Source organism: Notolepis coatsorum, assembly GCF_963971535.1.
Source record: "Notolepis coatsorum genome assembly, chromosome: 6".
NCBI classification, from domain to species: domain Eukaryota; kingdom Metazoa; phylum Chordata; class Actinopteri; order Aulopiformes; family Paralepididae; genus Notolepis; species Notolepis coatsorum.
Genome location: NC_140170.1, coordinates 68,493,185 through 68,507,752, shown reverse-complemented (window position 1 = coordinate 68,507,752; position 14,568 = coordinate 68,493,185). Strand labels below are relative to the sequence as shown.

General features: G+C 45.0%; 2 protein-coding genes across 3 annotated transcripts in view; both read right to left on the bottom strand.

Moving 5' to 3' along the window:
• LOC311230926 (extended synaptotagmin-1-like) overlaps positions 1-4,232 on the bottom strand; it is an 87,940-nt gene extending 83,708 nt beyond the window's left edge. The window contains exons 1-2 of the mRNA XM_084317371.1: positions 3,582-4,232; positions 752-793 (exon numbers count right to left, since the gene is read on the bottom strand). Coding sequence (XP_084173497.1) covers positions 752-793; positions 3,582-3,983 — 444 coding nt within the window. The 5' untranslated portion in view covers positions 3,984-4,232. The remainder of the gene's footprint in view (positions 1-751; positions 794-3,581) is intronic.
• A 3,437-nt stretch (positions 4,233-7,669) lies between these two features.
• Positions 7,670-13,244, bottom strand: zc3h10 (zinc finger CCCH-type containing 10). 2 transcript variants are annotated; one of them, XM_084316436.1, is made up of 3 exons: positions 12,941-13,244; positions 11,138-12,388; positions 7,670-9,206 (listed from the first exon to the last, which is right to left on the bottom strand). In XM_084316436.1, the coding sequence occupies exons 2-3, from the start codon at positions 12,236-12,238 to the stop codon at positions 8,688-8,690; spliced, it is 1,620 nt and encodes a 539-aa protein (XP_084172562.1). In that variant the 5' UTR covers positions 12,239-12,388; positions 12,941-13,244; the 3' UTR covers positions 7,670-8,687. The 2 variants fall into 2 exon arrangements, with proteins under 2 accessions (XP_084172562.1, XP_084172563.1); XM_084316437.1 differs by having other exon boundaries at positions 11,138-12,300.
• Between the last annotated feature and the right edge of the window lie 1,324 nt (positions 13,245-14,568).

Sequence of the window (14,568 nt, the reverse complement as noted above, 5' to 3'; positions counted from 1 at the left end):
GGGGCTGGGAAACGACGCAGCAGGGTCTGCTGATCCCCCCCCCCCCCCCCCCCCCCCCTCCGGGAATCAAACTCAAATCTCTGCTTTGTTTCAGTCTCCGACGCTCCGACATCTCGTGTTCCCCCATTAGAGTGAACATAATCACTTCTGTCTCGGAGGAGGAGGAGTTTTCTATTTTTTGCTCGTTCACTCAACGTCTGGTCTCACTGGGCAGGATGAGTGAGGGGGGGGGGACAATTGTTGCTGTTTCAATTGGGTTACGGAGGGTTTTGAGTAGCCACCCCCCCCCCCCCTCTCCTCCCTCTTCCTGTGTAAGGCAGTGATGAAATGGAAAAAGGTTGAGAGTGGCCTGGCGTTGGGTCTGGCTCTCCGCAGCAGAGACCACAGACACGCTGGCTACAGTGACGTGGGAGTGGCTTGTCTGTGGGAGTGGCTTGTCTGGAATATGCCATGGGCTGCAACAGCGGAGAACGCTACAGTACCATCACTCTCAGCTAACAACAGCTAACAGGCCCCGTATAGCACAGCTCGACAGCTGGCCCTTGGAGGGAAGTGTGTGTGTTTTTTGTTTGCTGTGGGCTCGCCGCAGTAACGGACATCTCGGTAGCAAACCAAGGGTGATTTTCAATCAAATAGCGGGGAGATTGTCATTAAATGACAACCATGGCCAACAGGCATTGTGCCATATTGTGTGGCAATGAGAATAGAGTTTTTCTGTAAACACTCAGGGGTGGGGGGATGGAAACATTACCTTATTTAGCCATTCAACCTTCTCCACATCTGGAAAGTTGACCTGCAAGGAATGAAGCGACATGAGTTGCATGGAACGTGTTGAGAATCACATTGACATGAAAAGAAAAAGCAGATCTTACGTGTATTACATCATCATTAGTCGTGTTTATTATGATTTGCCGAGCATGAGGGTGAGAGAAACCGCTCACTTTTCTCTCTATTGTCAGGTTGTGACGTGATGAGAGGAGCTTATCGTCTCAGTCTATATTGACCCGAATGTAGTGGTGCACGATATATCGGCCGCCGATATAATATCGGCCGATATGGTAATTTTTTTTACACATCGGTATCGTTCTGATGTCAAAATATAATATCGGCCGCCGATATAATACCAATACTTTTGGCTTTGGCCATTTAAGGCCTACTACTGTACTTTAAAGTTTTGAACTGTTGTACAATGTTCACAGAATACAGTGACTTGGTCTCAAGTGAGTTAGATGTCTATTGACAATACTCAGGGTTGGCTTATCCATAGTGGGCACACAATTCAGGACACACTTCTTTCCTTTATACATTTATTTCTATTTAAATATAATTTTTTATTTAACATGTGCTTGGTCTTAAATTGTTTCAAAATATCAGTCATTTCTGAAAATAAATTACAAAAGTAAAAAAGAAAATGTGTTTTGGAAAATAGCTCTTTATTTTATTATCATAAAAAAGTGTTTTCTATACAGATATATCGACATCGGTAAATATCGGTATCGGCCAGAACAGCAATATTAATATCTGTTATCGGCCACAATTTTCACATCGGTGCATCACGACCCGAATGAGATGCGTTTGACCATAGCTGCTGTGGATCTGACCCTCAGAGTGTAGCACTCGAGTGCCACGCCGTTTGACGAACGACGCCACTGACCCGTTAGCCGCCAGAGAGAGACGCTGACTTGTTGTTCACAATCTGTCACAAGTCGCTTTGGATAAAATGACTAAATGTAAATGTAGATGTTAAGAAGTAAGGTGGAGCAATGAACCACCTATTTGTAAAGTATTCAATTCCATCATCATCAGCGCAGACATGTTGGTAGGCTAACGATGAGGCGACAGTTGGTAAATAACAGGTGTTCATCATTAATGACCAGGGAGCCAGTGAACTGTGTTTATTAATGGTGTTGCGCTATATTGGTAAGAAATGCACCGGACACCATCAGAATACTATGAATGGGTGTGGTTGTAGTTCTGAAAGTACCTCGATGAGACAGTCAGTGCTTAAAGGAACACGCCAACATTTTGGGAAATTAGCTTATCGTCTTCTCCAGAGAGAGACAAGAAGATAGATACCAGTTTCCTCTCTGTGCGTTCAGTAGAAAGCTATCTGGCTGCACGTTAGCTTAGCACAATGAATGGAAGCGGACAGTGCCAGTTAGCCTTCGGGAGAGGTGTTAGTTGGACAATGCCTATAGGCTAACCGGCACTGTCCGCTTCCATTCATTGTGCTAAGCTAGGCTAACATGCCCCCAGATAGCTTTCTACTGAACGCACAGAGAGGAAGCTGGTATCTATCATATTGTCTCTCTCTCTGGAGAAGACGGTAAGCTAATTTCCCAAAATGTTGGTGTGTTCCTTTAAGACACACTGGCCTTATTATCCTTTGCCTTTTTGCTTGGGGCGCTCAGATCAGCGGCGCCCTTCTGAGATTGAGCAAACATTTCCAAAAAGGACATCCGAGCATCTAAGGCACAAATCACAAGCTATGGGGGGGGGGGGGGGGGGGGGCAATCATATGATCATTCTGAGCCTCTGGCTACATCACTGGATTTGAATTTAGGGGACTTCGTGTGGGTGTGGCATAATGTGGGCGTGGCTTCGTGTGGGTGTGGCTCAGGCTGCAATCTGAGATTTTTGCGTCACTGTGCCCATTTTGGGGCGCATCCCTCGAAAGGTCTGATGTGCAGATTAGGAGATAAGCCTCAGTTTGTTTGTCTGTCTGTCTTTTCATTTGACTATCAGTAAACATACAGATCTGTTTAACTCGCATATGTTTATGTGATTGAAATTGTCCTTAGAGAGGAGACAATGTAATGTAAATGACAATGTAACAACAACAATATAAATGAAACCTGCATTTAAAAATTAAACTCACAATTAGATGCCATACAGTATATAGCTTACTATCAGTTCTTATAGTTTAGTCAATCAATTTGAGACACACAAAAAAACGAAATGCCATTGCTACTCTATAACAGGGAAATTATCTTTGCCTGGGTGTATTAGAACGTTTAGCTGTTAACTTGATTGATTGATTGATTGATTGAAAACTTTATTAACAGATTGCAGAATGGGTACAGTACAGTACAGCTCAATACATACAATTGTTAATGGGATGCAGACCAGAGAAAGGGTTGGGTAGGAGTGGGGGGGGGGATACTAGTTGAAAATCACAATCCTTCTCTCAATAAATTATCACAAAATAGGCTCAGATTTGGAGGCCGTTTTTAATAACTTGCTTGTGTGTGGTGCGTGTGCGTGTGTGTGTGCGTGCGTGCGTGTGTGTGTGTGTGTGTGAGGGTGTGTGTTGGGGGGACTCGGAGTCGGGAGTGACACTCTCCTGAAAGCAATAACAAATAATCTAAAACATAATCAAACATATCGAAATAATAAATAATGGCAGTCTATTTCAGGACAGATCGTGCTATAGCAGGCCTGAGTGAGAAGAAGTGAGACTATAGTATGGGTGGTAGACCAAGAGGGGGCGGAGAATGAGGTGTGTTTAAAGGCATCATACAACATAGTATAGTATAATTATAAGGAAGACCAGTTCACACATTATAGTGAGCTTCTCTTACCCAGGCGGGGAGATCCCGTTTGCTCTTGAACACCCTCATAGAGGTGTACTCTGCGCCACTGTGGTGCAGCAGCATGGCTGAGCGCAGACGCGACTCCTTCGCCTCTCTGGCGTGTTTCCATCCCGTGTAGACCATCATGCCGAACACCAACAGGCTGGTGCTGACCCGGTAGTACCCGGCCAGGTACACGGGGAGCAAGGCGCCCAGGCATTTGCCGAACGTCCACAGGACGGCCACGGCGTCGATCCCCTTGCCCTGGGGAATAATGTCTACTATCTCCCCGGCGCTGTCCTCCCCCGGTTGTTTGATCTCCTCCTCCGGCTGCAGGGTCGAGGAGCTCGGCGGCTCCTCCGCGCCCTTGGATCCGCTCCCCGGTCCTCCTCCCGACGCATCGCTTTGCATCTTGATAATCAGAGTTTACCAGCGGTCACCGATGAGCTGTTATTATCCCGTTATATTCAGTTGAAAGTGTCAGCTATCATGCAGTATTGAGAAAACTAACATTCGATGTCTCTTAACAACATCAGTGATCTTGGTTTAATTTAAACGGCCGCGTCCCATCTTCTTCTAAAAGTGTCCTTTTAATAATAAACTCCTTGATGCTTTTTTTTGGGAAGTTTCAGGGAGACATGGCGCAGGCCTTTCCCAAGCGTTCCGAATTGGTCTAAAGATAAGTTGCGGTATGCACCCAGTCCCGTTAGAGGAATACTAAACACGCCCCATGGACGAGAGAAAAAAAAGAGAAAACTAAATTCTGACTTGACTCTTTCAGTGCTGCAGCAGCAGTAGTACAGTAGGACTGGCAGTGCCAGTTCAGCAACATATAGAGGCGGTGTCTGAACATGCTGTTTCTGCACCAAATCCATTCGAAGAAGGCCAAATTAATTTGAAATGACAAACAATAAAAGTCTAGACTGATTATTTTCACTGAAAATATTGACATCATATTTTTTTTTTCTCCACTCGATTGAAGGTTAAACTGGATCAGAAAAACAACATATTTTGTGACAGCCTTGGTACTGCACACAGCAATGGGAAATATATCTCTGCTTAAACTGGACAATGGTCTCTGCTGCCCCCGTTTGTTTAAACCTGCAGACTGGACATTATTCTCAATCCCTACATCCTGTGTGAACGTGAGCAAGGCCCAAACCTATCATGCTACATGTTCTGGTAGGCATTTTTGTAAACAAATGTATTGAGATTTTCTTCTTTTTTACCCACGTAAAAAAATCTATGTCAAACATAACCCCCCCCACCACCACCAAATGTCCACAATGAAAATGTGTAAGTACAAGAGATAGACCTACTAACAGGATGATGCATGCAGTGTATTATTTGCTTACAGTGTTGCAGTGCATGAGTGCCCTTTCTTGTGGTTTACTCAAACGCAGAGTAGTTTACACTACAGAACCATACAATAGCCCTAGGTCCCCGTCAGGGGCCAGCGTTTTGGTATAGCGTTACGCTACAATGAGCGTTCAACCTGTTTAAATATAGGCACACGGATATTATGGAGGAGCAGAGTGTGTGACCTTGTTGTGTTTACACAGTGGGCCTCCACCCAAACAAACTACAGGACGGACAAATATTACACGCGATGCTGCTGACATCCGCTAGCAATCCAGCTTGTCTCTTTTAAGTTTGACTGATCCTATGTAATGTAATTACCCATCCTAGGACCCATCCGGTCCTCTCTCCACAATGGTGGAACTAACTTTCCACCGCAGTCAGGACAGCCAAAACAACCCGCTCATATTTCCACCATTGAATAAAAACACACTTCTTTAATCAATATTTGAAATGAAGAAAAAAAAGACCAACCTTCATACTGTCTTTTACTATTATGTACTTTTCTGCTAAGCTATACCTTGCCTATACTACTACCTACCTATACTGTAGTAGGGGCAACAGTGACTCAAGAGGTAGAGCGGTCGTCTGGTAATCAGAAGGTTCCTGGTTCTGGTGTGTGAATGTATGAGTGAATGGGTGAATGTGAGACATAAGTTATAAAGCACTTTGGATGAAAGCTGCTATATAAATGCAGTCCATTTACCAGTCCATTACTGTGCTATTATGTCTACACTACTATGCACTCAAGACTGTAGCACTCAAGTTCAACACTGTTTGATGAACAATCATACTGACCCTTAGCTGCCAGAGCTGCCCTTCCCGCTGACTTGTTTTACAGAACCTGTAAGTTGCTTTGGATAAAAGTGTCAGCTAACTGACAAAATGTAAACGTAAATGTAGGAAAGTATGTGCCAAACACTGAATATAGATGCCTGTGTGAAGTAGGGCTGAGCGATATCACTGTTTATCATCTATCCGGGTTGTGGTATTGTGGGATATTTTTGATATTGTGATCGTTTTGTTGTTTAAATCAACGACAGAAAGTAAATATTAAGTCAGATTTCTCCCAAAATGATTCCGGATACATTTAGGAATGTTTCCCCTTGTGTGAGGTAGAAACAAACTAATCGAAACCTTTTGTAGTTCTCTTTCATCCATCAAGTTGGTAACTTTCTGTGAGGGCTGCGGGTGTTTGGGTCACAAGCAGATATTAGGGACTCTAAGTTATTCATATAACGAATAACCACTAAACTGCTAAGCAGACATTAAGGAGACGGGGAAAAGTAAACAACAAAAAAACAACCTTTACAGGTGGAAGCCTCAAAATGACTATTTTAAGAAAATAAATCAAGTCCAAAAAACAGGACAACACTCCTAATAACGGAGGTCATACAAATACGGTAACCTAAATAACAATAAACCTCCACTAAGGGAGTTTTTATGTGTAGTAGTGGACTAATGACTAGTTCAAAAGGAAACAAAAGAAAACTGTCATAAAAAGAAACACACTACAATAAAAGGCTCAGCTACTAGAAAATAAAGAGCTAAATAAGCCAGTAGCCTAAAACCAGAATGGCTAGAGAAAAAGGCAAAATGCTGAATAGGGCAGAGATCAGCGCTACACTTTAATATAGCAAAGCCTGACTGGACCGATAGCCAACACAAAAGGAAATGAGAACGCAGCCAACACTGCGAGATTCAAACTTAAATAGACTCAGATACCATAGGCACAGCTGCACTGAATCAGGTACAATCAAGCCCACACACCTGCCCTACCATGAGGCAATTAACCACAGAGGCCAGTGATTGACAGCTGTCCCTCACAGGAAGACGAAATAGACAGCTGTCCGTCCCGCGTAGAATGACGAAATAAAGCGAAAAACCATGACACTTTCAAAAGAAAATGCCTCATTTCTATGCATCTGAATCAGTGTATCACATGAGCATACAGTACACACAAAAGCACCTTAAGTGACTTACACACCACACAAGCACACTTAAGATTATTGTATAGTTTGTATAGAAAGAATACACATTGTGTATTATGTTTAGTTTATAGTTTGTTTATTTAAAGCTTATTTAGTTTATAGTTTATATTTATAGTTATATCTCAGTTATAGTTTGTATAGATAGAATATACATTATGTTGTATTATGTTTACAAACCTACTAAGGTTGAGGAGCTGGGAAAAACAGGCATCTCACGTTTTTCTGAATGTATATTTAAAAAAGCTGTGACAATAAAATGATCTGAATCAGATAGGTAAAACAATACAAAAGCATATTGTGATATTTTGACTTGTTTACAAGATCCAGTAATAAGAAAACAAACATATGTTTTTGTTGATATATTTTTCATATATCAACACATAGTAAGAGTAACCGTTGTCTCTTCCATTGCCAGAAGAAAAGGGAAGTACACAAACATTCGGTGCAAGGCCTCTATTCTAGGGATGTCCGATATTATCGGCCGACCGATATTATCGGCCGATATCGGCAGTAAAATGTGATATCGGAAAATATCGGTATCGGTTTAAAAACAAAAAAAAACAATAACAATATTTGTTATATATATATCCAGTGAAATTATTAGTTACCTGAAATTATTCAGTTTTTTGGATGGGGAAACCCTGCATATATCGGTATCGGTTGATATCGGTATCGGAAATTAAGAGTTGGACAATATCGGAATATCGGTATCGGTAAAAAAGCCAATATCGAGCATCCCTACTCTATTCCATTCAAAAGAAACTCAACAATGACTCAAAGGTACTTCTTGAACAGTTGTCATGTTTATTCTCACTGAAATGTGTAAAATAAAGTTAACTTACACTTACACAAGATCAAAAGGACAAAAATACAACAGAAACTACCTCAGAAATCTCAGTTCTCCACCAATGTCTGCATATAAGCATGAATGGCCTCCTCGCATATTTTCAGTTTGTTGCTACTCGCTGGTGCCTGTGTTCGACAAGGGCCCTTTGGCACACACGCACCTTCGCAAAGTTCAAAGGTCAGTTCGTTCAGAGATCATACTTACACGGCAGAGAGCATACGGGTCGGGACCAGAAGTCTTCCCGTGCTTTCTGACGGGTGCTACCACTGCTGCCACGCTAGTCTGAAGCCCACGCCTGCTCTAGAGAGTTCAGCTCGGCTAGTCTGGTAATCGGAAGACTCCCGGTTAGATTCCGGCTCCTCCTCCGGGGCAGCGTGTGTCAAAGTGTCCTAGTGGACACTAGGGCTGTCTTAAATACTTCGAAGCTTCGTTCGATGGGCATGGGATTCGAATATGAAAATAAAATTCGATATACTTTTTTATTTTTTTTTGCAAAATCAACTCTGCCTCTCTTTGTTAACTGCAACAAGCAATGCTGTTTGTTATTTAAGATGAGGTCGGACTCGGCACTGACAGATTTGTGTTCATTGTGCTGCTTTTATAAAGCCTCAAATGACGGCTTAGATTTAAAAATGTTTAAACTTTACAGCACTGACAAAGTTGAACAAAGTGCTGTACAAGTCCCACAACATACATTTTTTTTTTTAAATAAAAATTATAACTATATATATATTTAAAAAAAAATTATTTCGAAGCTTCGAATTCCAAAAAAAAATCGAAGGTCAGCCCTAGTGGACACTTAACCCCCTTAACCGCTCCCGAGGAACGTGTGAGTGAATGTGAGCTAAAGCGCTACATAAACGCAGTCCATTTACCGTTCACCACATCCCCCCTACTCCCGGTGCCGGAGACGACGAGTCAGTGGGGCAGCGTGGTGATCCTCATGCTCTGGCTGACGATGGGGTAGGACACCATCTGGGCGGTGGCGTGGCTCATGGTCACGGTGATGCCGGGCATGGACTGTGCCATGGACACCACCACCGGCGCCACGGACACGGCCACGGGCGCCATGGAAACGGCGGGAGCCATGCCCTGCACGATGGTCTGCGCCAGGGCCGCGGCGAGGGGGGTGATTTCGGGGTTGAGGTGGGGCGGAGGGGCGGTGGGCGGGACGGCGATGGACGGCTGCACCGTGGGGGCGCCGGAGGTGGCCACCAGGTCCTGCTGGATCACGGGCCGGGGCTGCAGGCCGGCGCCACTCAGGGTGGTGTGCGTCTGGGCGATGTTGTGGTTGTAGGAGCCCACCAAGCCAACGGGGGGCACCAGAATCTGCTCACAGGGAGCCAGGTTGGAGGTCAGCGTCAGCACCTTGGGCTGGCTCCGGAACTGGGCGTTCTGCTCCAGCAGCACCTCGTTGGTGGCTACGAGATTCGAGACCTGAGGAACACAGAGTGCAGATATCTTAAGTAGGGGAAAGAGGAACAGAGGAGAAGTCTCCTAAGTAGAATAATACCTTTTTTCTATTGGGGAATTCATTTTTGTCCTTGTGGACATTTGTCAGCAAAATGGGCGTCCATCTTGTTACCCGTGTTGTCGCAGCTCCAGAATGTAAACACAGACCCATGTGCTTTTTATGGGCGTCGACGGAAACCAGAGAACAAAGGCCGATAGCTGGTGATTAGCCAACGAAACCACTCATGTGATTCTAATGTAAAGTCACTCCGCCCCCAAGCACAGACCTGTCCCGAGAAAAAACTGCCTTTTTTAAACAAAGGTTTTTTACTCTTTAGAGATACTATAACAGCTGTTAGCTGTTACAGTAAATGTGTTCTTAAACATTCAAACTGTGATAATATGAAAAATGGCAATCCCAAGTAGGGCTGCACGATTAATCAAAGAAAATTGCGATCTCAATTCATAGACCTATGCAATCTCCTTTTCTAAATTATGACGTTTTTTTTAAATAAAGAAAATATATATTTAAAAATGTTTACTTAACTTTTTTAAATGATAACGATTCTGACTTGAGTTATTTTGTATGTTACAAGAGACTTTTAAGTTTATGTCAAGCACTTTCATATAATGTTATGTTTAAGTTTAAGTCAAACACTTTGATATAATTATGTTATGTTGTCTGTTTAACACTTTAATCGCCGTTGACGCTGGAACACGTCATTCCCCGCCATGCTTATTCTGCCGATGACGCTGGACAGCGTCTTTGATATCAATATTTAAAAAATCTGTGATCGAAATCATATTTCTCCCCCGGAGACATGAGATGTACTGGTGAGCCCCTATCAACTCTCTAACGGTTCAAGAGCGCCATCTGGTGGCCGATCGGCGGATCGCCCAGGGAAGAAACAGGAAGTGGAAGCTGGTGCTCATTTCAATTTGGTCCGATCACTCGCTATATGTCCCAGGACTCGAGCTGATCACGGCGGATAGTGATCAGTTACCAATAACTCGATAAACAACATGATTTGGACGTATATACTATTATACAACCTGGAAATGGATCGGGTATTTCTACATCCCATAATAGAATAAATTCTGTTCCACGCTCATCTCCCAACGGCGAGAGGAAGCTACGGTGAGTTTCAGCGTTATTTTTTAATGTCTTCTATACTAACTGCTCTAATGATCATATCACCCACACTAGATGAATGATATAACGTTGCCCACGGAATTATAAACAACCCCCTGCCCATCCGGTCAACATCAGATCATACGTAGTAACTTCTAGAAGTACGTGCAGTTGAAATTTTTTATCTCGCACAGATTCCTACCAAACTGTATTTGATCATCAATATAATGCATTTAGGGCTATAAATCAAGTTCTGGAGAAAGCTGCAGAAAACGATAAAAACATACTTATACTTTAGACCGTATTTTAGTATGAATATGTGAATGAAAAAGTATAACGTTGCTACACCCTGAACAATAGATATAGGACTTTGAATGGGCCATGGTAATGTCAATTTAGCAATACAATTTAAAAAGTTATAGCCCTGCAAAGAAGGGGAACTTCTCCATGTTAAATAGGGCTGGCGAGGGATGGTAAATTATGAATTTAACCTCGGCGATCAAAGTGTTAAGAAAGAGTGCAATAAATGATTTGATTGAAAAAAAATAGAATCGTGTGAGAGAATCGTGATCTCAATTCTTAGAGAAAAATCGTGATTCACATTTTAGCAAGAATCGTGCAGCCCCCCCCAAGACATTTCAATCTCTTTTTTTTCCAGGGGATGCACTCATATAAATCCCCGTTTCTGGGGCACGTTCTGAACCTCCTGAGGCATTGTTTCCCCCAAAGCCCCTGTTCATTCCCAACCCTCATCTATTCAAACATTAATTTGTGCCACACCGACCTGCTTCTTCAGCTCCTCCACTCTCCTCCTCAGCAGCGAGTTCTCCTCTTCCAGGAACCTGTACTCCAGAGGACGAGGCGGCAGCGCGGCCTGCACCCCGAACTCGTAGTGGCCCCCGCCGCTCCCGTCCGCCAGCCGCAGCCCCTCCAGCCTCCGCCTCTTCAGCTGCAGGTGGTCTATAGGGGCCTCCAGGGGCCCCGTCTCGAACAGGCCGCTCTCGAACAGCGGGTCGTACACCCTGTCGTAGCGACGTGGCCCCAGAGACGCTATGGACAAGCAGCCGCCCATCCCTCCTCCTCCCCCGACCCCCGACATGCCCGACGTGTCCCGACAGCCGCCCAGGCCGGGGCAGCCCATCCCGATCATGTTGCTCCCGACTCCGCCCCCCCCGACCAGGCCCGCCATCCCCCCGCAAGTGCCGCCCCCGCCCCCGCCGATGCCCCCGCCGGCGCTCATCACCATGCCGTTGGCCCCACCCCCCCCTGGCCCCATGATGACTCCGCCCACCCCGACCCTGGAGGGCTCGTACTCGTACTCGTAGTCCTTCTTCACGTGCCGGAATTTACACTTGTTGCCCCGCTGGCACTCCCCTTTCAGGAAGTCCCGGCAGATGGGGACCTCCCCTCGGCTGTGGGGGAGGTCCATGGGGGACAGGCCGAGCCGCGCCGCCACTTTGCCCCTCAGCCTCGGGGGCAGCTCGCCCGTCTTCTTGTAGTAGTCCTCGTCCTCCTTGGAGCCGTGGACGAAGCTGCAGTCGGAGCGCATGCACTCCTTGTTCTGGTGGTCGTGGCAGAAGACAAACTCGTTCTTCTGCACCCCCAGGTCGGGCACCTCGTTGAAGTCCGGGTGTCTGAAGCGGCAGCGCTTGCCCCTCTTGCACACGTTCCGTATGAAGTCCCTGCAGACGCCGTCCGGCGCCAGGCCGGAGCCTTGACCCCCGCTCCCGTTCCCGAGGGCCCCTCCCCCCCCCATGCCCCCGGAACTAGAGATGATGCCGACACCTGCCCCCAAGCCCCCGAGACCACCAGACCCCTGGCCCCCTTCCTCACCCAGGCCGCCGCCACTCCCACCGGACAGGTAGGCGCCGTCCCGGTCAGGCATGGCGCTCGGCCCAACGCCAGGAGAATGAAGCACTCATGTGTGTGTGGGGGGAGTGCCTTGGCCTGATGACAACCATTTACAAAACGCAGGTGAAAGAGGTGAATGGAGAATGAAAGCTCCTCAGGGCAATTCAATCTTATATTGAAGTATCTGGAAAAACAAACCGTCATCTGATTACTTATAATATGTTAGCAAGTTCAAACGAATTACATCATAATGAGGACCTTCTACAGTAAATGTTAAAAGCAGCAGATTTATGCTCGGGATATTATTGACACGTGATAATAACTAAACGAGGCACGAGTCCTGTTGTTTACATTTTGTGAACATTGTTTCGTGCACATCCGTGCGTGTGCGTGCACGCGCTTCTGCTCACAAAACGTTGGCTGCACTGCGTGCCCTGTCCCATGAGGAGCGCATCACTAAAGCAGGCAGAACAATCGCCAAAGCCTTTGCGGTGCAAAACTGTACATATCGTGCAAGTAAGGTGAAGCCAGGTTACGGTTACAGACTCTGTCAGATGAGTTCATGGAATAGGTAAAAGCGTGACGTGGTGCTACAACAACCCCAGCCCAACATGTCGAGCTACAGTACAGTTACAGTAGTGCTAAAACACAACACTAGCCCGGTCCTTGATGGCTTTGACATTTGCTACTAACGTTAGCTTGTTGCCTGGCTAACTCTTATTAGCTACCGACTTACCAAAGAAGACACGCAGGACAGATACACGGCATGCGGGACATCAACCGCTGTCAGGTAACTCTACTCAGATATGTCTAGTAGTTATGCGGTGACTCGTTGATTTGGTATAAATACTGTTTGTTTGCCAAGTACAGTAACGTTAGCTTACAAGGCCTGTGTGTTGTTGTTCAGACACACACTTCTCTAGGCGCATCTTTAGCACCAGCGAAGAAGACGCTCTGAGTAGGGTCCAGCTGCAGCGCCGGAGAATCCTCTCACTGGGCAAGCCTGAGGCAGCCACGAACCTACTTTCTATAGAAGCAGCTCGGAGGTGCGTGGGTTTTAAGTGAGCGTGTGTTATTGGATTGATTGATTGATTAATTGATTGATTGATTGAAAATGTTATTAATGTCCGCCTTGTTTCGAACTGGTTATGCTTAGGCCCCCTTTCGAAGTTGGTTAAGGTTAGAGTTTGGAATCAGGGCTGGTGGTTTTGATTGATTGATTGAAAACTTCATTAACAGATTGCAGAATGGGTACAGACAGTACAGTACAGCTCAATACATACAATTGTTAAGGGGATGTAGACCAGAGAAAGACTTTCATCTTGTTTACATCAGGGTCCCCCATTTTCAATTCATCATAACATAATATGCAGTGGTGCGTTATTGAAATCATCTGGGGTGACACGCACCGGAGCGCTCCCGCGAATGCGCATTTAATGTCCCCTCGCTTGGGCACAGACTAAAGACAGTGCCTAATTGCCTCTACGAATGGAATGTAACACGTCTTCACAACAAGTTAGGTGTGAATGTGTCTGAGAACGTATTTAACACACCTGACGACCGGCGCTATTGATATGCAAATAGCGAGTGAGCTTGCACACCGTGCTACCCCGTCCCATGAACAACGCATGCCTGATAATATGACATACACGACATACAGATAGACAGTACTGCTACATCTATACATTTATGACATACCATATTTGCAAATACAGTACTGTTTGTGATACAAAAAGAGTCCAGAAAAGAGAGTATATACATTTGACGTAGAAACTGTACATTGGAGGAGGTTGGGTAGGTGGGGTGGGGTTGGGGGGGTGGGTGGGGGGGACTGTACATTGGAGGTGGTTGGGTGGGTGGGGGGTTGGGTAGGTGGGTGGGTGGGGGACACTGTACAACTGTACAAGCAAAACTGTACATTGTAGTGATTGTAATGGTACATAATTATTTTGTAAACATTGGAATTTCCTTGGCTAGAAATATTAAGAGCACAAATAACTGTCCACTTGACAAGATTCAAGGTCAGTACCCATCTATGTCTATATTTGAACCACCTACCTCGGAAGAAATACAAAATATTATTTTAAATTAAAAAAAACTCAGCAGCAGGTTATGATAATATTAAAAGTAGTCTGCTTAAAGAGGTATTACTTTCAATAATTGAGCCATTGAACCATGTTTTTTCACTCTCCCTGGAAACAGGTGTTGTTCCAGGAGACTTGAAAGTGGCAAAAGTTATACCTCTGTTTAAATCTGGTGACTCATCCTTATTTTCCAATTACCATCCGATTTCGTTATTACCGTCCATGTCTAAAATATTGGAGAAGCTGGTTTATACCAGAATTTTGAAACATCTTAATGACA